The sequence below is a fragment of the Manihot esculenta genome, chromosome 10 (genome assembly GCF_001659605.2).
Source record: "Manihot esculenta cultivar AM560-2 chromosome 10, M.esculenta_v8, whole genome shotgun sequence".
Lineage (NCBI taxonomy): Eukaryota > Viridiplantae > Streptophyta > Magnoliopsida > Malpighiales > Euphorbiaceae > Manihot > Manihot esculenta.
Window position 1 is genome coordinate 22529264 of NC_035170.2, and position 22318 is coordinate 22551581.

The 22318-nt window shown below is 33.0% G+C and overlaps 4 protein-coding genes across 5 annotated transcripts; 3 read left to right on the top strand and 1 right to left on the bottom strand.

The window, feature by feature from the left end:
• Window positions 1-1422: 1422 nt before the first annotated feature.
• LOC110624071 (disease resistance protein RPV1) lies at window positions 1423-6305 on the top strand. The gene is made up of 7 exons (XM_021769145.2): window positions 1423-2064; window positions 2160-2914; window positions 3017-3243; window positions 3376-3672; window positions 3766-5175; window positions 5263-5944; window positions 6022-6305. Exons 1-6 carry the CDS (start codon window positions 1580-1582, stop codon window positions 5701-5703), a joined length of 3615 nt encoding a protein of 1204 aa, XP_021624837.1. The 5' UTR covers window positions 1423-1579; the 3' UTR covers window positions 5704-5944; window positions 6022-6305.
• Window positions 6306-9009: 2704 nt separating this feature from the next.
• Window positions 9010-9504, top strand: LOC122724823 (disease resistance protein RPV1-like). Its single transcript, XM_043960695.1, has one exon. The coding sequence runs from the start codon at window positions 9010-9012 to the stop codon at window positions 9502-9504; it is 495 nt and encodes a 164-aa protein (XP_043816630.1).
• A 5250-nt stretch (window positions 9505-14754) lies between these two features.
• LOC110624241 (disease resistance protein RPV1) lies at window positions 14755-19982 on the top strand (the record flags this gene model as incomplete). Its single annotated transcript, XM_021769350.2, has 6 exons — window positions 14755-15851; window positions 15995-16010; window positions 16100-16438; window positions 16518-18221; window positions 18304-18748; window positions 19422-19982. Coding segments are annotated over 5 exons (3585 nt in total), but the record flags the coding sequence as incomplete, so codon positions are not given.
• A 146-nt stretch (window positions 19983-20128) lies between these two features.
• Window positions 20129-21098, bottom strand: LOC110624135. Of its 2 annotated transcripts, none has more exons than XM_043960529.1 (3): window positions 20823-21098; window positions 20657-20738; window positions 20129-20569 (listed from the first exon to the last, which is right to left on the bottom strand). In XM_043960529.1, exons 1-3 carry the CDS (start codon window positions 20985-20987, stop codon window positions 20268-20270), a joined length of 549 nt encoding a protein of 182 aa, XP_043816464.1. In that variant the 5' UTR covers window positions 20988-21098; the 3' UTR covers window positions 20129-20267. The 2 variants fall into 2 exon arrangements, with proteins under 2 accessions (XP_043816464.1, XP_021624932.1); XM_021769240.2 differs by having other exon boundaries at window positions 20657-20737; window positions 20819-21098.
• Window positions 21099-22318: the final 1220 nt, after the last annotated feature.

Here is a 22318-nt window from a genome sequence, read left to right on the forward strand (position 1 = left end):
TTCATATTAAACTAAACAATTATGAATTTAATCAATCTGAATAGCAATATATTATTCTAACAATTGTACAATGGGTCTTTATTATAACAATCAATAGAATAATAATAAATACTGGTCAGAAGAATAGTATAAATACTAAAAGATAATAAAGAAATAATAAAATCAATTAGATCTCATAACCAAATAAACTGAAAAGAGGATTTAACTACACATATTCATGGCTGAAACACAATAAGAAGAAAAATATTTTCAGCCTCCTAAAATTAATTCAGAGCAAAAAATGATGTTGTACATCAAAATATCATCTTTATATAGTACTAAAAATCTTAGTTCAACCTACCAGTAACCAAAATTAGATGGGAAGGTTTTTCCTAAAAGAGTTGAGTTTGATATGTCTTGGCAGATGAGGATTTTCTGATCGCGTATCAGATTTAGGACTGGACTCTGATTCTTCTCGTCAAATACGTTATGCCCATACTGTAGTTCATAATATAATACATCTGAGAGTTAGAGTTCAAGCATGACTCTGCTTCCTTATTCTCTTATAAACTTGTTTATGCCCATGACTCTTTTTAATTTCAAAATGCAGAGTCCAAACACGATTTTTCTCTTATTATTCTCCAAGCATTGTTTAACCTACCAAGATATCAAAACTCAAACAAATCAACCTATTTTAAGTATAATCAAACTCAAAATTTAAGTGTTTTAGAATATTAAAACTATACAGATATGCAATTTATCAATTCTACAACTAAGAAAAATTTTTCTTACACCTATTTAAGAGATTAAATTTGCTTCATAAATAAGTAATGAAAGCACTTATTTTCTAAAAACATCAAAACCCTTGTGTTAAAAGCTTTTCATTCAATTTTTTTATCTTTATTGGCAAATCTTTTCTTTCTCATTTTAATAGCATTCTATTATAATTACTGAGAGTGTTTCTTTCTGAATCAAAATTTATATAAGATTGATCAAGTGTGTGCACTCACTTAATAGAAGTTTTAAGTACCTATTGAAATTTAGTTAGAAGTTTGAGTAGTGAATCAAACTTGTAAAGGTTTACAAGCACCTGGAAAGCTTATCGTTGTATGTAAGACTGTTCTCTTGTCTAGTAAAAGAGATTTAGTGGAGTGAAGGTTAGTAGACGTAGTCCATGTTTGTCGAACCGCTGTAAAGAAATGATTTGTATTTGATTTTCTTATTCCTAAACTCTTTACTATTAGTTTATATTATTTATCGAAGATATGTGTGTGAATGTTAAAACAATAGTGATAAGAATGTGCTAAAACTAATTTGCTAATTTCATCTCTGCTTTACATAGTCTACATCTATTTAGTACCTGTCTATCTTTAATGAGTTGGATTCCTTAATCTTTAAGGAAAATATTTGAAATATCTGTTTTAAGCTGTTCGTTTATTCACACTCAAAATTAATATCAACAGTTTTTTATTACAATTTAGAGCAAGACTGCTGAAAAATTAGTAAAGTAACCTATTCACCCTTGTTTACCCATCTCGGTCACTTGGGACAACAGAATCTGTGAAAGCTTCTTTCAAGTTTCTGGCATAGAGTTTGCACCATGGCTGCTGCTTCTTCTTCCACCATTCCTCAACAGAAGAAGTATGATGTGTTCATTAGTTTTAGAGGTGCAGATGTCCGCCATAATTTCCTCAGCCACCTCAATAAAGCTTTGCTTGTCAACCAAGTTAATACCTTTGTGGATGAAAATCTTGATAGAGGAGAGGAGATCTCATCATCTCTCCTGAAAACAATTGAAGAATCATGTATTTCGATTGTCATTTTCTCGAAAAATTATGCAAGTTCTCCATGGTGTTTGGATGAGCTTATAAAGATAATTGAGTGCTCGAAAACCATGGAACAGATGGTCTTACCGGTTTTCTACCATGTAGATCCAACCATTGTTCAGGAGGTTACTGGAATCTTTGAAGATTCACTTGCTAAGCATACAGAAGAATTCAAGGACTCTTTACACAAAGTGGAGAGTTGGAGCCAAGCTTTGAAGGAAACTGGTGGGATGTCCGGGTTTGTTTCACACGACATTAAGTAAGTTTCTTCCATCTTTCTTATATGCAAACTATTAATTTTACATTAAATTTCCTTCTTTAATGGTAATCGTTTTTCATTTTGTATATAATCAGGAATGATTCTGAATTAATCGCAAAAATTGTCAGCTGGATTTCGGAGAAAGTAGATCTTATGTTTCCGAGTGATCCAATCAATGATGGGTTAGTTGGAATTGATTCACGTGTCAAGGATTTTGAGTCATTATTAGGGCTTGAGATGGCAGATGTGCGGTATGTAGGAATTTGGGGGATGGCCGGCATTGGCAAAACCACACTTGCTAGGGAGGTATTTAATCGAATTTTTTATCAATTTACAATTAAATGCTTTGTTGAAGATGTCAGGGACAATTTTCACAAGTGTGGACCAGATGGTTTACGACGTCTCATTCTTTCTCAAGCTCTAGGAAGAGAAAATTCAAATGTAGGCATGCCCATTATGTTGTTATCTTCGATTAGGAGAAGGTTGTGCAGAGAAAAAATTCTCCTTGTTCTTGATGATGTCAGTGATGTCAGGGAGATAGAACTTTCAATAGGGAAATGTGCTGTTTTTGGTCCAGGGAGTAGAATTATCATAACAAGCAGAGACCAACAGCTGCTTAAGTACATGGGTGCTGAAATATATGAAGTTCAGAAACTGAATGACGATGAAGCTTCTCAGCTTTTTTGCTTTCATGCTTTCAGACGAGACATTTCCAGAGAAGAATACATGGAGCTTTCAAAGAGGGCAGTTGAATATGCTCAAGGTATTCCCTTAGCTCTTGAAGTTTTGGGTTCCAATTTGTACGGTAGAAGTGTAGGAGAATGGGAAGATGAACTGGAAAAACTGAAAGGTACATCTGACCCAAAAATTCATGACATATTGAAATTAAGTTATGATGGACTAAGTAAAGATGATAAGGAAATCTTTCTTGATATTGCCTGCTTCTTCAAAGGGCAGGATAGAGATTATGTTGAAAAGATGTTGGATTCCCCTGGTTCAAAAATTGGAATAAGTCGTCTGCTTGATAAGTCGATCATATCTGTAATAGATAATCGGGTGCATATGCATGACTTGCTACAACAAATGGGCAAGGATATTATTTGCCAGGAAAAACAGCTCGGACAACGAAGCAGATTATGGGATCCTAAAGATATATATTACCTATTCACAAGAGCTGAGGCAAGAATTAAATACCTTGATTACTTTCTTTTTTCTGAATTTTTTTGAATGAACATCAATGCCTATAATATCTAGTGTGTTTTCTATATACATATATTCGAGGCTAATTTGCTCTTTGGTTGTTGTAAGCAGGGAACTGAAGCAATTAAAGGTATCTTGCTAGACATGTCCAAAATCAAAGACTTAGAACTAACTCTTAATGCCTTTGAGAAAATGTATAATCTCAAGTTTCTCAAGTTCTACTGTTCAATACTTCATTGGAATAGAGTAAAACTTACCGAAGGACTCAACTTTCTACCTGATGAGCTACGGTTACTGCAGTGGTACGAATACCCTTTGGAATCTGTGCCATGGAGTTCATGCGCAGAGAATCTTGTTGAAATTAGAATGGTTCATAGCAAACTAAAACAACTTTGGAATGGAGATCAGGTAGGATTTAGCATGCTTCTCTATTAAATTTACGTATATTTTGTGAAGTTGTGATATATCTTAATCTATTCTTACCTTTCTTTCTGATTACAGCATCTGGGAAATTTAAAATTTGTTGACCTTAGCTATTCAAAGGATCTAATGAGCATTCCAGACTTGTCTACAATCCCGAATCTTGAGGTTCTGAGACTGAGTTTTTGCAAAAGTTTGATTGAGATTCCCTTATCTATAAAATATTTGAGCAAGCTTAAAAAACTATATCTAAGGCATTGCCAAAGTCTCTGCAATTTACCGAGCTTCCTTCATTTGAAAAATCTTGAGATTCTTTCTATCTTTGGTTGCTCAAAAATTAGAGAGTTCCCAGAGCTTCCATGTGCTATTAGAGATTTAGATTTAGAGGGAACTATAGTAGAACGAGTTCCCCTATCAATTGGGTATCTCCCTTGTCTTTCTAATTTGGCTTTAAGTTCATGCACGAGGCTTACCAGTTTGCCAGACAGCATCTGCAATCTCAAATCTCTTAGACATTTTAGTATCTATGATTCTGTAAATCTACTTGAACTGCCAGAGAACTTGGGAAATCTAGAATCCCTTCGGAAGCTCAGTGTGGGTAAGTCTGGTATAAAAGAATTACCAGATAGCATTTGCAATCTGAAAAAGCTTATATTTTTATCAATTGAGAAATGTGTAAATCTCCATTATCTGCCCGAAAACTTGGGGAATTTAGAATCTCTAGAAAGGCTTATTGCAAACGATAGTGGGATAAAAGAATTACCAGAGTCAATTTGCAATCTGAAAAAACTTACATGTTTATCTACTGCTAGGTGTGAAAATCTGCGCAGTCTGCCAGAAAACTTGGGACATTTAGAATCTCTGGACGAGCTTCGTGCATTTGGTCCTGGTTTAAAAAGGTTACCTCATGGCATTTGCAATGTGAAAGAACTAAGATTTATTAACGTTGGTGGCTGCATAAATCTGAATGAACTGCCAGAGTGCTTGGGGAATTTAGAATCTTTGGAGCTTCTTGTTGTCTCTCATTCTGGTATAAAAAAGCTACCATCTTCTGTTAATCAGTTGAGCAATTTGAGATCATTGCATTTAGGGGGATGTAAAGGTTTGATGATCCCTGCTTTGACAGGTTTATCCCATCTATTTGAGGTTGTTCTGGAGTTCTGCGGCTTGTTAGAATTTCCCAACAATATTTGCAATTTAGTGTCATTGAGAACATTATATATAGGTGGAAATGATTTTGAGAGTATACCTGATACCATCAAACACCTTTCGAACCTTATTAAACTGGATTTAAGCCATTGCAAAAGATTAAAATATTTACCAGAGCTTCCATCTTTGAGCATGTTATATGCAAGAAATTGCACGGTTCTCAAATCAGCATCCAGTTTATTCCAACTTCGGAGTATTAAACATTTGGATTTTAGAGATTGTCTCAATTTGGAGGATAAAATTGTGGACCATCTATTGGCGAGCTCTTGGCAGAGGGAGCTGGTATATTTCTCTTTCTTTCTTTGGCATTATTATTATTCCATTAGTTCTTGAGTTTTATCATGACAATAACAATATTGGATTTTACAGTTATTTTGCGTTCCTGGACGTGAAGTGCCAAAATGGATCAAGTACCAGAATAATAGCGGGTCTCGTTTGTCTTTTCCATTTAGCCAACCGAAGCGGGCGGAATTCACCAGGTTCATATATTGTGCTGTTTTTGATCCCAAAGTTTATCATCCTTTCCCCTGCCGGGGTAGTTTGCAAATTGGATTTGAAGGCATAAATGAGTCTGGACATGGCCAATATCATTTTTGTAACTATTGGAAGAATCATATTCGTATTTCATCTGATGCGTCATTTCTTCGCTCAGAACATGTGTTCCTTTGGTCTTTTGGAAGACATTCACATTTCAGAGAAAAAAATATGACCTTGCAATTTTTTTCAGAAGAAATTCTTTCCCGTGTAGATAGCAATAAGAGAAGAAGAAGTTACAGTGGGATAATTAAGTGTGGTTTCCACCTAGAGTAGGAGGAAGAGGAGCCTGCCTGAAAGATTGAAACATGATGGTCAAGAAAAATCACCTCGTGTTATCTTTAAATTGCTGGGCGATGGATATGGTTTCCTCTGGATACATCAAAAAGCCAAACTGATGATAGGAAAAAGATGTTGCTTGTCCTCAATTCTGGCTTTATGGTTACAGGGAATTGAAGTCTCGACAGTCTCAACATTGTTAGGGTGCACTGAAAGTGCACAAACATATCCTCATAAGGTTAGATTTTTCACTTATCTCATCATTGAAACTTTATACAATTTTTCATTTTGAATTATGTGTTTGTATTTTCTTAGGTGGAGGTTCTATAAAGGACGCGAAATAGACATGGATTTCACTCACTCAGAGCAGCTAAGGTTGTATTTTGGAGGATGTAATTGAATTTGTATTATAATGGTGAGTATTTGCATATTTCATTACTTTGTTTGTGATAGAAAAAGTATTTAGTGTAGTAAAATGAAAATTACATTACTTAATAGAACGAGAATCTATTGATCTACATGGTGATGGTACAACTGCAATAGCAAATTCACAATTTTGACCGGTCCAATGAAATCAATTCCAAAATTTCAAAACTATATAAGGAGAGTAACCCATTGATAGAACAAGGATATCAATCACTATTCTTTCGGCGCGCATGCGGGCAAGGCTGCGAAATGACTTGGCCTGATACATTTCTTCGTGTCACATCACTGGATTGGATTTTTTCTCACTGGGCCGAGACTCGCATGTGACCTGGCCTACCTCATATGTTTGGATCGGAGTCTGAGATGCTGGGCAGGTCGGCCTAAAAGATTTCACGGATTCTAAACCAACTCTGTTTTTTTTTTGCCTGGCCTTATCGAGGGAATAAGACCCGACAGTTATAATTTTCTCTCCCAAATCCCATTCCCTCTCCCTTTTCTATTTTCGATTTCGGTTTTGACGACGGTTCAATCCCAATTTAAAATTTATTAAATTTACAATAATTTGAATATTTTATATATTAAAATATATAAATTTATTATATTTTTAAATTTATAATAAATTATTTATTTAATTAGTTGGTTTTTCACTTTTGAAAAATATATTAAAACATCACTAATATTTTAGAAAAACGTCTACTAGTTAATCTATCCGTTAATTTTAACCGTTAATTATTGAAAAAAAATCTAAAATGCTAATGTAAAAATTAATTATTAAACTTTTTAAGATCAACTAATAAAATTTTTAAATTATAAAAACTAAATAATAAAATATTTGATAATAAAATTAATAAAAAAATTAATTAGTAGACTTTTTAAAATATAAATAATGTTTTAATATATTTTACAAAATTAAAAAATTAACTAATGAGTTTTCAGATATCTTAAAAAAATTAAAATAAGCAAACCCCGATCTCTGCGTGGATTTTAGAATTTTAATACTGCGTTAATTTATTTTTATAAAATTATTATTTAATTTTTATAATATAAAAAATTTATTAATTAATTATTTAATTTTAAAAAATATATAAAAATATCCATAAAATTTTAAAAAATTTACTAGGCCTTCACTATCGTAAAAAAATTTAAAATTTATTAAATACGAAGAGATTAATTAATAAATTTTTTATAAAATTAAACAAATTTTTATTTTCCAAACTTCCAAACAAACTTCCATCTCTACTGTGCTGGAGAAAATTTCCATATAATTTTATTTTATAAACAAAAGTTTGAATCCCTAATATCCAGAAGAAATTTCATTCAAATTACCAACAATATCACGAGGACAAATTATCAAACAAAAAATCATTTATGATAATGAATTAGCTTTCAAATCATAAATCTATTTATAATCTAAAGTTGAAATTATAACAAATCAATCAAAATTACCACACTAATTAAAAGTAGAATACAAATGAAGTGAGGTGAATTAGTGTATAAATTGCTCAAAAAAACCTGTTCCAGATTCTTCTCCACCCAGGTTCCATTGATTTATAATTGCCCCCTTGCCAGTTGTGGCTCATTGTTGAACAAGAAAGTTCCAAATCTTTAAGAGCAAATGTAACGACCCGAAAATCGGACCGCTACCAGCGCTAGGATTCAGGTCGATTTAAGGTCACCGGGACCCGTAGCAAGCCTGCTATACTCTCTGTGTACCTGTAAACTCCCATACATGATCAATATTTTCTATGAAAACATAAAACTTTTCTCTGTACCAAGGCTCAACCTGTGCATGTACTAACTCTGTACTACTAAACCCCTTACTAGAGCTTGCTCTAGACGGGTTACTCATACAATGTTAAGCCTGGTGATCATACTTAGAAAACATTTCAATCACATATTTACATAAACAGACCATGTATACACAAAGAATTTACAATACATCTAGATCAAGCACAATACTAATACATCTAAACTTGGGTTTTTAGCTCAAAACCTTCAAAAAATCATAAAAACTCATCAAAACTTGAAAAGATTTGAAGAAAACATGAAGATCACCCAAGAAAGAGCATGGTCTCACTTCTGTCTGTGAAAATGGAAAAATGGAAGAAAACTTATCCATTTTACCGACCTAGGGCCTTTTATAGATGGCTAGCCAGACCACCTTCGGCGGTCAAACCTTCTAGAGAATCCCGACATCCGGGATTCCACCGGAAAGTAGAATTCCGATACCGGATTCTAGCCGGGTATTACAGCAAACCAGCTCAACTCCTGTACTAGGGAGATCGATGAATTTTGATTTATACATATAACATTTAATTCAAAAGCAAATAAAATCTAGAATCAAATGCACAATTTGAAAAAAAAATGAAGGAGAAGTCGCAATCTAGTGGGGTGAGCTATTAACGCGCCGTGCATAAAAGAAAAAGGCTAGCCAGCGTTGGTTTGGTAAAGGTAAGGTCGGATGAACAGCCGAAATTCCCATTAAATATGGGGTTAGTGTTGTTTGCGTTAAAAAAATTGTTTTGAAATCAAGAGTGAACAATTCTGAAAGAAAATAAAATTAATTAATACGGGTAACTCTTGATCGATTTTGAAAGAAAATAGAATTAATTAATATGGGTAATTTGATTATTTTGTAGTTCTTTAGTGGAAGAATTAAAACGTTCACGGAAGCAAAAATTAAGAATTTTTAATAAAATTAAAAAAATGTAGGGATTGAATTATAAATAATGGTAATATTTAGAAAATAAATATTAAATTTATTTATTTATTTGTCTCCCTTAGTTTGCTTTTGTGTACGTGTTTCATGGTTCTGTTCTCATTCATATCAACAAAATCATCTTCTTCCTGATCTCCTTTCTTTACTTTGCAGTAACTATGGCTTCTTCTTCTTCTTCTTCGTCGACCCATCAACTGAAGAAATACGATGTGTTCATTAGTTTCAGAGGAGCTGATGTTCGCGTTGGTTTTCTGAGTCATCTGCAAGAAGCATTGCGCCGAAACCTAATCAATGCTTTTGTGGATGAAAATCTTGATAAAGGAGAAGAAATCTCAGCATCCCTCTTGGACATAATTGAAAAATGCAATATTTCCATTATTATTTTCTCGGAAAATTATGCACAATCTCGGTGGTGCTTGGATGAATTACTGAAGATAAACGAGTGCAAGAAAACCATGGGACAAAAAGTCTTGCCGGTTTTCTACAACGTAGATCCAACACAAGTTCAAGAGTTGACAGGCAGCTTCGGGGATGCAATTGCAAAGCATGTTGAAGAATTCAAGGACTCTTTGTATAATAAGGTGGAGAGCTGGTCCCAAGCTTTGAGAGAAACTGCTGGGTTGGCAGGCTTGGTCTCCCACAACACTATGTAAGTTATTATCTATTTGAGTGTGATTTATTCTCTAAGGTTTTTTCTATTTTTAATTTTTAAAATTTTTATATTTGACAAAATTAAAAACTTAAAAATTCTTATGAGAATTAATTTTAAATTAAAAATAAATTTTATCAAAATTATTAAGATTTTCCAATAAATGCTTTTATTTAAAACCATTTGTATCAAAATTATTTAATTAACCGTTGATAATTTCTTTTTTTTTTTTGTTTATTTTAGCTTCAAATTTTGTTTGTATTTTTTTATAACTTAATTTAATATTAAGTACTAATATTTAATATATTTATAATTGATATTAAGAAATTTATTATATTATTTTGTTAATTTTTTTAAAAATATAGTATCCATTTTAATTTATATTCTTTAGTGGTAAAAGATTATATAAAGTTTAAATTTTAAATATGATGAAAATATTAATAATGAAGGTGAAAAATAATTTTTCTTTATAAAATAAATATTTATATTTAGTTTAAAAATAATAAGAATAATGTGAGAATTAATTTTGAATTAAAAACAAATCTTGCCAAAATTATTAGAATTTTACAAAAAATAATTTTAGTTAAAGGTTATTTACAATTAGCCCTTGAAAATTTTATTTATTTATTTATTTATTTTAATTTTAAATTTATTTTTTTTATTTTTAACTAATCATTACTCTTTACAAAAATTATTTTAATTCAATAGTGACTATTAATATATACTTAATACATCTATAATTAATACTAAAATTTATTATATTATTTTGTTAATTTAAAAAATATAATATTTGTATTTTTAATGGTAAAATATTATGTAAAATTCATATTTTAAATGTTAAAAAATATTAATAATATTTTTTTAATAAATAAAAATGATTGTTGTTTATAAAAATAAATATTTATATTTAATTTAAAAATAATAAGAATAATGAATAAATTAAATCAATTTAAATTTTATTATTAATGTGTCTAATATAAAAAATATCAATTGAATTTTTTAAGTAATAATTTATTATTATCCATCGATATATGCTGCCGTTTAACTGAATTATGTTAAAATTGTGTTTCTTTTATTATCGTTATATATTTATTTTGAAAAAATTTTAAAAAGATATCATGTGATTTTATTCATTTTCACTTCAGAGACAGTAATTCAATTTGTATTAAAATAATATCTGTAATATTATATTTTTAACAAATAGTGATAAGTAAAATATATTTATTAATTCAAAAAATATAAAAAAGTATTATGTGGTTTCATTTATTTTTATTTCAGAGCATGTGGTTAGTATCTCGTGATATGATTTTCATATCAACATTTCTGACGGTATCTAAAAATTATCTTTAATTACTAACGGTGTGATACCACATATATTAGTTTGACACAAATTGAACCACGAATCTAAAGTGAAAAATCAATAAGACTATATAGACCATATGCTACATTTTTATATTTTTCTTTTTTATTTTTTGAACTAATTAGTTATTTTTCCTACAAAAGCTTCACTAAAAGAAAGCATATATACACTCAATATCTATTAATAAGGATAGATATGAAAAATTTATTCACTCGATATCTATCAAATATATGATCAACCTAAAAAGATATACCCAAAATATATTTCAAATAGATGCTCATTTAATTAGGAATGGTTAAAGAAAAAACTAAAATCAGCATAAAATAAAGAATAAGAGTTTTCACTCGCTAGCCGAATAATAAGCGAATGAAAATTAAATAATTATATAAATATAATTTATAAAAAATAAGTGAGAAAAAGAGGTTAATTGGTAAACCACAACAACACCTAAAAATTATTATCTATATTATTAACGAGCTTAACCGTAAGCAGTTATTACTTTTCCTTTTTTTTTTAAACAACAAAAGTTAAAGTCTGATTGGTCTTTCTTGTATAAGCATAAAATAGGTGAAATTCGAAAAAAAACCTTATTTAAAAGAAAGATACTTTCAACCGCTTAAAATATAAATAGATATTTTTAAACGGATGGAAAGGTTAAATTTGGTCTTCAATTATAATGTAAAGGTTAAAAATATTGAATTTTATTTATTGATAAAAAATACTTATGAAAAAGTCAAATATACTTAAATAAGACGAAATAAATTGAATAAAACATAACTTATGGATTTTGATAAGTAATAATTTTATTTGACATTTTAACGACCGATGACAGCCGGATAAAATCCAAATTAGGACTGGACCTAAATTCTAGGAGGGCTCAATATGCAGCTCTAAATCTCCTATCGGATCAAGGCCTGTCTAGGCAAATCGAGCTGAACATAAATCCATTCTTAGGATCCTAGCTCCGAATATCCGTTCCCCTCACAGTAAAACAGACCTTGTGATATCCAGAATCGTGTCCAAATGGCGCAGATAGAATTAAATGGTCACCCGACGAAAGAAAAGAAAAGATGTTGTACGTCCGTACATACTGCCAGCATGATTATGGCAGGAGAATATGGGTACGGGATGACGGTTACACGTTACTAAAAGATAAAAGAGAAAGGAAACAATGGGATATGAAAGGAAAACAAAAATCAAGTTTACCAAAATATACTTAAGGCTAGACTTATTCTTAGATCTCAGACATCAATTGGCGCCATCTGTGGGAACAAAGGAGATCTTTTCATCATGGGAGTTCTCATTTTTATTCACCCATTGAGATCTACATGGCCAATCACGGTGAAAACCATACAGGAATCATCCCAAATGACCCGAGCTCGACTTAGGAAGGTCCGCAATTCTTATTTTCTAGCCCAACAACCCCAGTAAATCAGCCCACCCGTATTACTTAATCCTTCACCAAGCTCAACCAAGACCTTACCCCGAATTTCTTTGTTCGACCAGAAATTGCAAAGCATGACTCTCCAGTTACAGAATACTGCCCACTGGTTAAGCCAGATGTTACAGTAAAGAGGGCTTAGTATCCAGATGTTACAGCAAAGAGGGCTTATAGAACACTATCCGACCAGGAACTGCAAATCAGTTTGATTTGATTCAGTTTCTGATCAAAATCGATTCGGTTCGATTTTTATAAATACTAAAATTTTAATTTTTGGTTTATTCGATTTGGTTGGATTTTAAACCGAACTGACTGAATACTCACCCCTACACAATAACACCTAAAAATTCATTATCCATATGATAAACGAGCTTAACCATAAGCAGTTATTACTTTTCCTTTTTTCTTAAAAAGCAAAAGTTAGGACTGATCGGTCATTCGTCTATAAAAAGGTGAAATTTGAAAAAGAACTTTATTTAAAAGAAAGAGACCTTCAACTGCTTAAAATATAAATAGATATTCTTAAATGGACTGAAAGGTTAAACTTGCTCTTAAATTATAATGTAAAGAGGAGACCGGCACCTTGAGTGGGACCAACATCCCGGAAGCTGTAGAATGAGAGCCCTCGACATTGGTACCAAAGCCATAGAAGATGTAGGGGTACGAGCAGAGGGGCGAGCTGACGATGCAGGAGTTACAGCCTGAAAAACCTCCCGGGTTACATCAATGATAGACTTATTGGCCTTGAAAGCAGCCAAAGTGTCCTTCATACTCTCCTAGACAAAGTGAAGTTTTTGGGGAGCTTAATGGTACCCATTGGCATGTCAAAGACTACAAAGGAAAAATCAGTTCAATCAGAGCTCAAAATAACAAAAGAAGAGCATAAAAAGGAAAAAAAAAATCAAAAGGTACCAGCTTGCTGGCAGTCCTGTAGGTTAGATATGTATATACACTTCTTAACGTCATATTTCTTTCTTATAGAGGTCAGTCGAAAAAGACAAATTTGATCTACTAGGGTTAACCTAGGGAATTCGTTATAGCCCTGAAAAATCTCCCCCTAGAAGAGATCGATGTCCCAGTTAATTCCCAAGCTCTCATTCAGCTTGATGAGAACAAACTGTTCTGCCCAACGTTTAATAGAATCTTTATATCTCGTAAATATTAACAACTCAACTCAGGGATCAAAATAATATAACCAGTGGTTAGATCTAACCAAATAGAAGAAGGTACAAAACAACTCGAAGGAAGGGGCAAAACCCTAACATAAGCAAATGGACTCAAAACAACAAATAAACAAAATAGAGTTAGGGGATAACATTCGAGAGGTCACTTTAAAGGATCAGAAGACCTCGATGAAAAAAGGAGTAAATGGAAAGGTAAGTTCGAACTCGTGTTGTTTTACAAAAAATACTAAATTAGGCCCCGGCTGAGCATCTACCAGGCCTTCCGGCGGTGGGTTAAGGAGGACTATGCGCTCATTTGGCAAGGGCGCCTTAATCTCGAAGATTGTGGTGTTAGCAAAGTCGTGAGAAAAATAGTGGGAGAAAGAAGGAGTAACAAAAGACACTAGACTGACTATCTTAGGAATCCTAGTAGAAGCCATAAAAGGAGCAAGACATACCTCTAATCGGAAAATCGGAGATTACAAGAAAGAGAAAGAGCAAAATAGCACAAGAGACAGAGCAACAAATGAAAGCAAACAAAAACACAAATTTAAAATGGGAAAAGGTATAGAAAGGACGCTTTTACAGAACTTTCCTAGAATCGCATGATAATAATTGAAATTTCGAGATTTACCTTCTCATAAATCATGGAATAGTTAATTATGAAAAGTATAATTACGGAATGACGATTACACGTCACTAACAAAAAATATGAAAAGTAAAATAAAATCAACCTTATCAAAATACACTCTAAATCTAAACCTATTTTTAAATCTCCTTATCAAAATACATTGCCATTTTTGAATCTCATATATCAGCAATGATTTAGGAACATTTAAAAAAAGCAAATTTAACATCTTTAATTCGATAATAGTTGAACAGCAAATTTAATCTCTTTTAACCACTCTTAAACTCTAAGCACATGACCACGCTAGCAAAATGAATAAAATTAATAACTAATACGTCAACGTAAATGCATATTCAACTTCCACACTCATAAACCAAAATATATATATTTAGAAATTACAAATTAATGTTTAACAAACTCGTGCACATTCATTTAAATAATCTTATGTGATAGGATGCCGTATGGCTTCAAGAATAAATAGGGAATTGAGCGTCTTCACATGCAGGGATGAGAGTTAGTTACAGAGTTGGCGGGTTTGATAACTGAATTGTTGATAAGAAAATTCTCGTTGATCTGGTTTCTCTTTCTTCTTCTCGGGCTCTGTTTTCTTCTGCATTATCTGTTCATATAATCTTGTATGCTGTTGATCATTTTGCCATTGATGCAACATCAGGCCGGAATCCAAGCTAATTGAAGAAATTGTCAACCAAATCTCGAAGAAATTGAATGATGTATTTTCAGATGATGCTTATGATGAAGGGTTGATAGGAATTGATAGCCGTGTCGAGGATGCTAAAACATTATTATGCCTCGGGCCAATCGACGTGCGTGTTTTAGGGATTTGGGGTATGGGTGGTATTGGCAAGAGCACAATTGCTGGAAGATTATTTGATCGAATTTCTGGTGAATTCAATATAAAATGCTTTGTTACAGATGTCAGGGAAAGATATAAAAATGGTGGACCAGATGGTGTAAGGCAGGAAGTTCTTCTCCAACTATTTGGAAGGGAAACTTATGATGCAGGAATTCCCATTATGCTTTCATCTTCCATTATTAGGAAAAGGTTGTTTCGAAAGAAAGTTCTTATTGCTCTCGACGATGTGAGTGATATAGAGCAAATAGAACTTTCAATAGGAAAAACTGCTATTTATGGTGCAGGCAGCAGATTTATCTTCACTAGTAGAGATAAACAGCTGCTTAGGAACATGGATGCTGAAATCTATGAAGTTGAAAAATTAAATGACTATGAAGCCTCTTGGCTTTTTCGCTTCCATGCTTTCAAGCATGCTGTTTCAGGAAAAGAATACATTATGCTTTCAAAAAGGGTGGTTAGATATGCCCAAGGCAATCCTCTTGCCCTCAAAGTTCTGGGTTCTAATTTATACGGTAGAAGTTTAGAAGAATGGGAGGATGAAATGGACAAGCTGGAAGTTACATCTGACTATAAAATCCAAAGAATATTGAAGTTTAGTTATGATGGACTAAGCGACTTTGAAAAGGAAATTTTTCTTGATATTGCTTGTTTCTTTAAAGGAGAAAAAAGAGATGTGGTTGAAAAGATGTTGGACGTCGCTGGTTCCAAAATTGGAATAAGTCGTCTAATTGATAAGTCACTTGTTTCTGAGGAAAACTGCAGGTTACTTATCCATGATCTTGTACAACAAATGGGCATGGATATTATTTTTGAGGAAAATCAGCAAGGAAAACATAGAAGGCTCTGGCATCCTAATGATATATATTACATTTTGCAAGCGCCGAGGCAAGAATCGTACCTTTTCTTTATATACACTACAATGAATATTGCATTTAACAACATTACTAATTTTAACATCATCAGAAATTTGATATTTGCTCATAATTCTCTTTGGTATCAATTTATTATATTATATTTTACTGTGGCAGGAAGCCACAATTGTTTGTAGTGATATTTTGATAGCTTGACTGCAAATGTGGGTTTATAAGAAATAAACTTCAACGCTATTATATCTTTTTTGTTTATTTTTACAGATACCTGAAGCTAATTTATATTGGTTTGCTATTGTAATTAAGCAGGGGATAGAAGTGAAAGGGATTTCACTGGACATGTCCAGAATCAGAGAGGTAGAACTAAGTCCTACTGCCTTCCAGAAACTGTATAGACTTAGGTGGTTGAAGTTTTACTGTCCAGAACCTCATGAAAGTAGAGTATACATCCCTGAGGGCTTAACAAATCTTCCATATGAACTAAGGTTACTGCACTGGTGTCAATACCCAATGAAATGTCTACCACTGAGTTTCTGTGCAGAGAAACTTGTTAAAATTATCATAACTGGTAGCAAACTTGAAGAGCTTTGGGATGGAGTTCAGGTAGGCTCTAGTATGTATGGTTCTCTATAAAGTTCAGCCATGTTAATTTATTCTTAATCACCTTTCTTTTTTATTGCAGCACCTTGGAAATTTGAAAGTTTTGAATCTTTCGAATTCTAAGTATCTAATGAGAATTCCAGATTTGTCTAGTGCTGCAAATCTTGACGTTCTAAAATTAAGAGGATGTGTAAGCTTGGTTGAGATTCCCTCGACTATTAAATATTTGAGCAAACTTTATCAATTGGATCTAAGCTATTGCCGACGTCTTTGCAAATTACCCAGCTTCCTACATTTGAAAAATCTTGCAATACTTTTTTTGTTTGGTTGCTCAAAAATAAGGGAGTTTCCAGAGATCCCGCCTAATTGTATGGGGAGTCTAGGTTTAAATGAAACAGCAATAGAACAAGTGCCCTCAACAATTGGGAGTTTCAGTTGCCTTACTAAATTGTGGTTGGCTTCATCTCTGAGGCTTAAAACTCTCCCAGAAAGCATTTGCCAACTTAATTCTCTTCAACTTCTAAATATTGATCATTGCATAAATCTACACAACCTGCCAGGAAACCTAGGGAATTTAGCATCTCTAAAGCTGCTTGTGGCAAGTTGTTCTGGGATAAGAGAATTACCATCCAGCTTATGTAGACTAAAAAAACTTGCACATTTATCAGTTGAGAAATGTGTATATCTCCAGAAGCTACCAGAAATGTTGGGTAATCTAGAATCTCTAGAGGTGTTTGTTTTAGATGGTTCTGGTATAAAAGAATTACCAGACAGCCTTTGCTTCCTGAAAAAACTTAGGCATTTATCAGTTGAGAAATGTGTAAATCTCCAGAAGCTACCAGAAAAGTTGGGAAAACTGGAATCTCTACAGGTGCTTGTTGCAGGTGGTTCTGGTATGAAAGAGTTACCAGATAGCCTTTGCAGTTTGGAACAACTGACAAGTTTATCATTTGCCAAATGTGTAAATCTTCACAATCTACCAGAGAAGATAGGGAACTTGGAATCTCTAGAGGTGCTTGTCGTTTGTGGGTCTGGTATAAAATGTTTACCAGACAGCTTTTGTCGTCTAAGAAGAATCAGACGCTTATCAGTTGAGAAATGTGTAAATCTCCGCTACCTACCAGAGAACTTGGGAAATTTGGAGTATCTAGAGGAGATTTTTGCACCAAGTAGTGGACTGGAAGGATTACCAGAAAGCATATGCAGTTTGAAATATCTTAGAGTTGTTAATATTGATAAATGCGTAAACCTTCATGAACTACCGAGCAACTTTGGGAATTTAGAATCATTGGAGAGGCTTACTGCGGCTGGTGCTGGTATCAGACATCCATCATCATCCTTCAATCAGTTGAACAAATTAAGAACTTTAAGTTTTAGAGGATGTGAAGGTTTGATAATCCCTACTTTGACAGGATTCCCTCATCTAGGAATTGTAAACTTGGAGTGGTGTGGCCTGTCTGAATTTCCTAAAAGCATTTGCTTTATAGCATCTTTGAAGAAATTGTATGTAGGTGGAAATAATTTCGAGCGCATACCTGATAGCATCAAGCATCTTTCGCAGCTTGTATCACTGCATTTATGTGATTCCAGAAGACTCAAATATTTACCCGAGCTTCCATTATTATGGAAATTATGCTTAAATAATTGCATTTGTCTGGAATCAGGATCTTTACTTCAACTGCAGCGTATTCATGTTTTAGAAATCGGTAACTGCATCAATTTGGATCTGAATAATTGCAGTGCAATTGTGGAACATGTTTTGGGAAGACATTGGGCTAGTCGTGAGGTAAATCATTCTCTTTAATCCCCTTGTTGGTAGAGTTGTTATCATCATCTAATAAATGCATGTGTACATGTTCATGTTGCAGGCTTTGCTTCTCCCTGGAAGTGAAGTACCGCAGTGGATGGAATATCAGAATAACAGTGGATCTTCTTTGTCTCTGTCTTTAAGAGAAGTGGAACAGATAAAATCAATATGCTTCTGTGCTGTTTTAGATCCAAAAGTTTTGCATCCTTCTCATGGTGCAAAAATTGGGTGTACGGTACATGCCATAAACGAGTATGTAGATGACCAATATCGGTTTGTTTCGAATTGGAAGATCAAAGTGGATTTTAGTTCAGAACATGTTTTCTTCCGTCAATTTCTTGCCTCCATTCAGTTGAACAGGTCTCTGAATAGTAGTGTGACCTTCGAAATTTTTGTCGAAGACATAAGTAAGACTCGCATTCAGAATGCGATACTTAAGTGCGGGGTTCATCTCCAGACAAAGAATAAGTCTCCTTTAAAGACACACTGATTACTATTAAAAATTGGTAAGTCATCCTACTTTATACTACTTTCTCTCTAACCAGGTTCAATATTCTCCTTAGTTATTTGTTGATAATCTCCTTCCATCTTTCTTCCCTTTATGCGCCTCCACATCATTGATCTCTCATCCATTAAATCTAAAGCTTCCTTTTTTTTTTTTCAAATTTTTCTTTTAATTGTGTGAAGCTTTGCCTATTATATAGAGTAGCTTTTGTCCAGTGTAATCCGAAATAGACTTTGTTGTAATCTCTTCATAATGCAAGGGTGTGAGAGGCTAAAAAAAACACATAATCTTTGTATCATTTACACTTCTCCTTTATTTGATATGATTCATTTTACAGTGATAGAAATCAAATGAATTCTTAGTATGATTTTAATTTTTTTAAAATAAAAATTTTGAAAATAAAAAAATTTGAATTCTTTCATTCCAAATAAGAAAAAAAATGTTAAAAAAAAGTTTAAAAAAAATCAATTAAATTGAATTCTTAAGAGGATTAATGTGTTTTAATGTAGTCTTGTTTTCAGATTGTTTCAATATTCTCATGCTTCTTTTTTTCAGTAACTATGTCAGTACTGCTTTCACCAATCATAAAGGAATTTCTAGAACTTGCTGCATATGTAGTTTTTCATTATTAATACAAATACTGCAAATGTACTAACACCAATCAAAATGCCTAGATGGATAGGGAGTTCAAAGTTCAAACTCATATTGACAACAGTGAATGACACTCTGATTCTTCTGGCGAGAAGAGCCCATGATCGAGAGGTATCATCCATCCCATTAGTCACTCATTTTATTTGGCTTGGAAATATTTCATGGACAAAGAAACTGAGTATTTGGTAGGCTAATATAATCAAAATTTTTATTGAGATTCAATAGAAAATTGCATTGCATTACGGTCTAACAGACATTGCATTAATTCATCAGACTTGCTGTGAGCAATGGATCTCAACACCATTTTGCACTTAGCTGAACTTCACATTACGCTGATGGCTATAGTTCATCTCCTAGCTTTTCTCTCTATCCCTGTATGGAATTGTTCGCATTTGAAACTTTCCAATGGAAGCATATTACAAAAGAGATCAAATCTTCCATGTCAGTGAATAGTAGACCTTAATGACCTTGTCCACTGAGATTAGTCAAATTGTTTTTCAAGACATGGGATTTATGATTTTTTCTCTTTTTTTGCCCTTCCCCTCTGCAATACTAGCCTTCAGACCCTGTAAGGCAAGATTAAGTGCAGGGGAATTCTATGAAAAATCAGTGAATTTTGCATATCTATCAGCTTCAAATAGGGAGGAGCGGATCTAGATCATAATAAACAAGTAGGAGACAGAGTACCCTTTGTGAGCTTTTGGGCAATTTGGCATCTGCGATCTATTTATGTTTCTAGACAAAATTGATTTCTTAAATTTCATCATGGAAAGAATATCAGGAGGTATCCATGCTTGATACATTCACCAGTGTGAGTAGCATTTCTATGGAATAATTTTTGTTTGCACATGTAATTATGTATATATACATCATGGAAAAAGCTGAACATAACCAGTTAATATTGCAATTCCTAAGATTATAATAGGTGGAAGGATTACGAAAGCTCCAATAGTTGCAAAGAAAACGGAGTCATTCCTCTGAGAAACTTCATCCAAGTAAGCTTGTCTTCTAATGTTTCTCTTCTGTGAAATAGTTAAGAACTTTGGACTCACCTTCTTCAGATTTTTCCCCAATGGAATGCTGAAATCTTCATCCTCATCTCTTTCTCCTACCAGCTGCACAAGCTGCTCTCGAATCGTAAGTTTCCTGAAGCCACCATCACTTTCATACCCTGATCACCAAACAACAGAAAAATGATTTTTTTTTTCTTATATCATTCTATTGTTTGTCTATGTTACAGTGAACTTGATGAACATACCAGCAGTATCAGCTGATGATGGGGAGGCAGATGTGAGCTGATCCAACAGATCTAGCTGCAAACGGGTTGAGGACAATGACCCTGCAAAGAAATACAAGTATTAAACACCAAAAACGCATCAATCAATGAAGAATTTAAGGTCTAAAAGAATCATAAGCATACCAGAAGAAGAAGAAGAAGAAGAAGAAGCAAGTTCTTGCTCTGTTACTCCAGTTTCAGCACCTTCTGGTTTAGCGAGTATTCTTCTGCAAGAAGAATAAAGCTTGTGCTGTGGGATTATCAGAAAGTTAGGAGTCGTAGAAGGAGAAAAAGCACTGAAATTTAAGGCCATGGAATGCAAATATTTTTCTGTGTTATGGTAAATTCCAGGAGCTTTGAAGGTTTCACTTCCATGGCTTTGTGAGGCTATAATCGTTCAGTTCCGACATAAAAAAATTTTTTCTGTCCAAATAAATAAAAATAAAGTCCAGAAATTTTCTCCTCCACATAAATGGTAAATGGGGTCTGTTATGGGCTGCTGAGAATTGGGCTGGAAGCAAGGAACTGAACTTGTTGGATTCATTGGGCTGGCCATTCACTCATCCAGGGCTGGGCATTCACATCTAATAATTGATTAGCTAGGAAATTTTCAAGTCTGGTTGGATTCAGCAATATTACTTGAAACTTTAATGTATTTCGTTTATTTCGTGGAAAATATAATTTATATGTGAACAGTATTATTTATGAAAATTATGTTTGAAATATAATTTATTTTGTATTATTTTATAGTAATATTAAAAATAAAGTTAATAAGATTTATATATTGAAAATTCAATAATACTAATAAAATTGTCAAATTTCATAACATGGCTTTTTTTTTTAAAAGTAAGTTATTTTCTTTAACAATTATTTAATTTTCTTTTTCAAACCTTTTAACCAAATGTCAAAAATGACGAAAATATTTTTAAAAAAAAAAAAAATTCTTCAAAACAAAGGAAGAGCTCGTAATATTTTGCTTGTATCAACTTAAAAATTGAGATGGATTCAATGAAAAAAATTTAAGGAAAATATCTACACCTATATCAAGAAACTGGAATTGGATTAGAGTTGCCTTCAGTCTGGATCAGTATTGCAATTTGCTTCATTGGCTGCATAAACTCACTAGTTAAGCTCCATGGCCAAGCTTTAAGAAGCATATAAAATTTCCCAGATAATAATAACTAAAATTCTAATTTTAACAAACATTTAACATTAATTGATTTAACTATGTACAACAGTAACTACCTCTCTTACAGAAAGCAAGCTTTGAAAGGTATCCGAAAATTAATACAACTCCCCAGTTATTGTCGTGAGATGGATCTGACAACAAGATAGATTTGGTGATAAAAACCTTTCTCAACTCCTGAATGAAGTAGGATTTATCAACTTCAAACATGAAACTTTATATTGCAGGCAACTGAATTCGAACTTGGGAAGAGGGGTTGAGAAGGAAAGGTTTTGCATCATCATCCAACAGCACTAGCCACCCATGAAATGACCCAATGCACCAAGCATCATCACCGAAGAGTTTGTCAATGTTCTTGATCTGATATGCCTTGTTGTCCTCGAGACTAAAGAAGCAACGAATATCCACGTGATGTTGTTCGTTGCCTGCAGGGAGCAGGAGCCAAGGTGTTTGAGGCA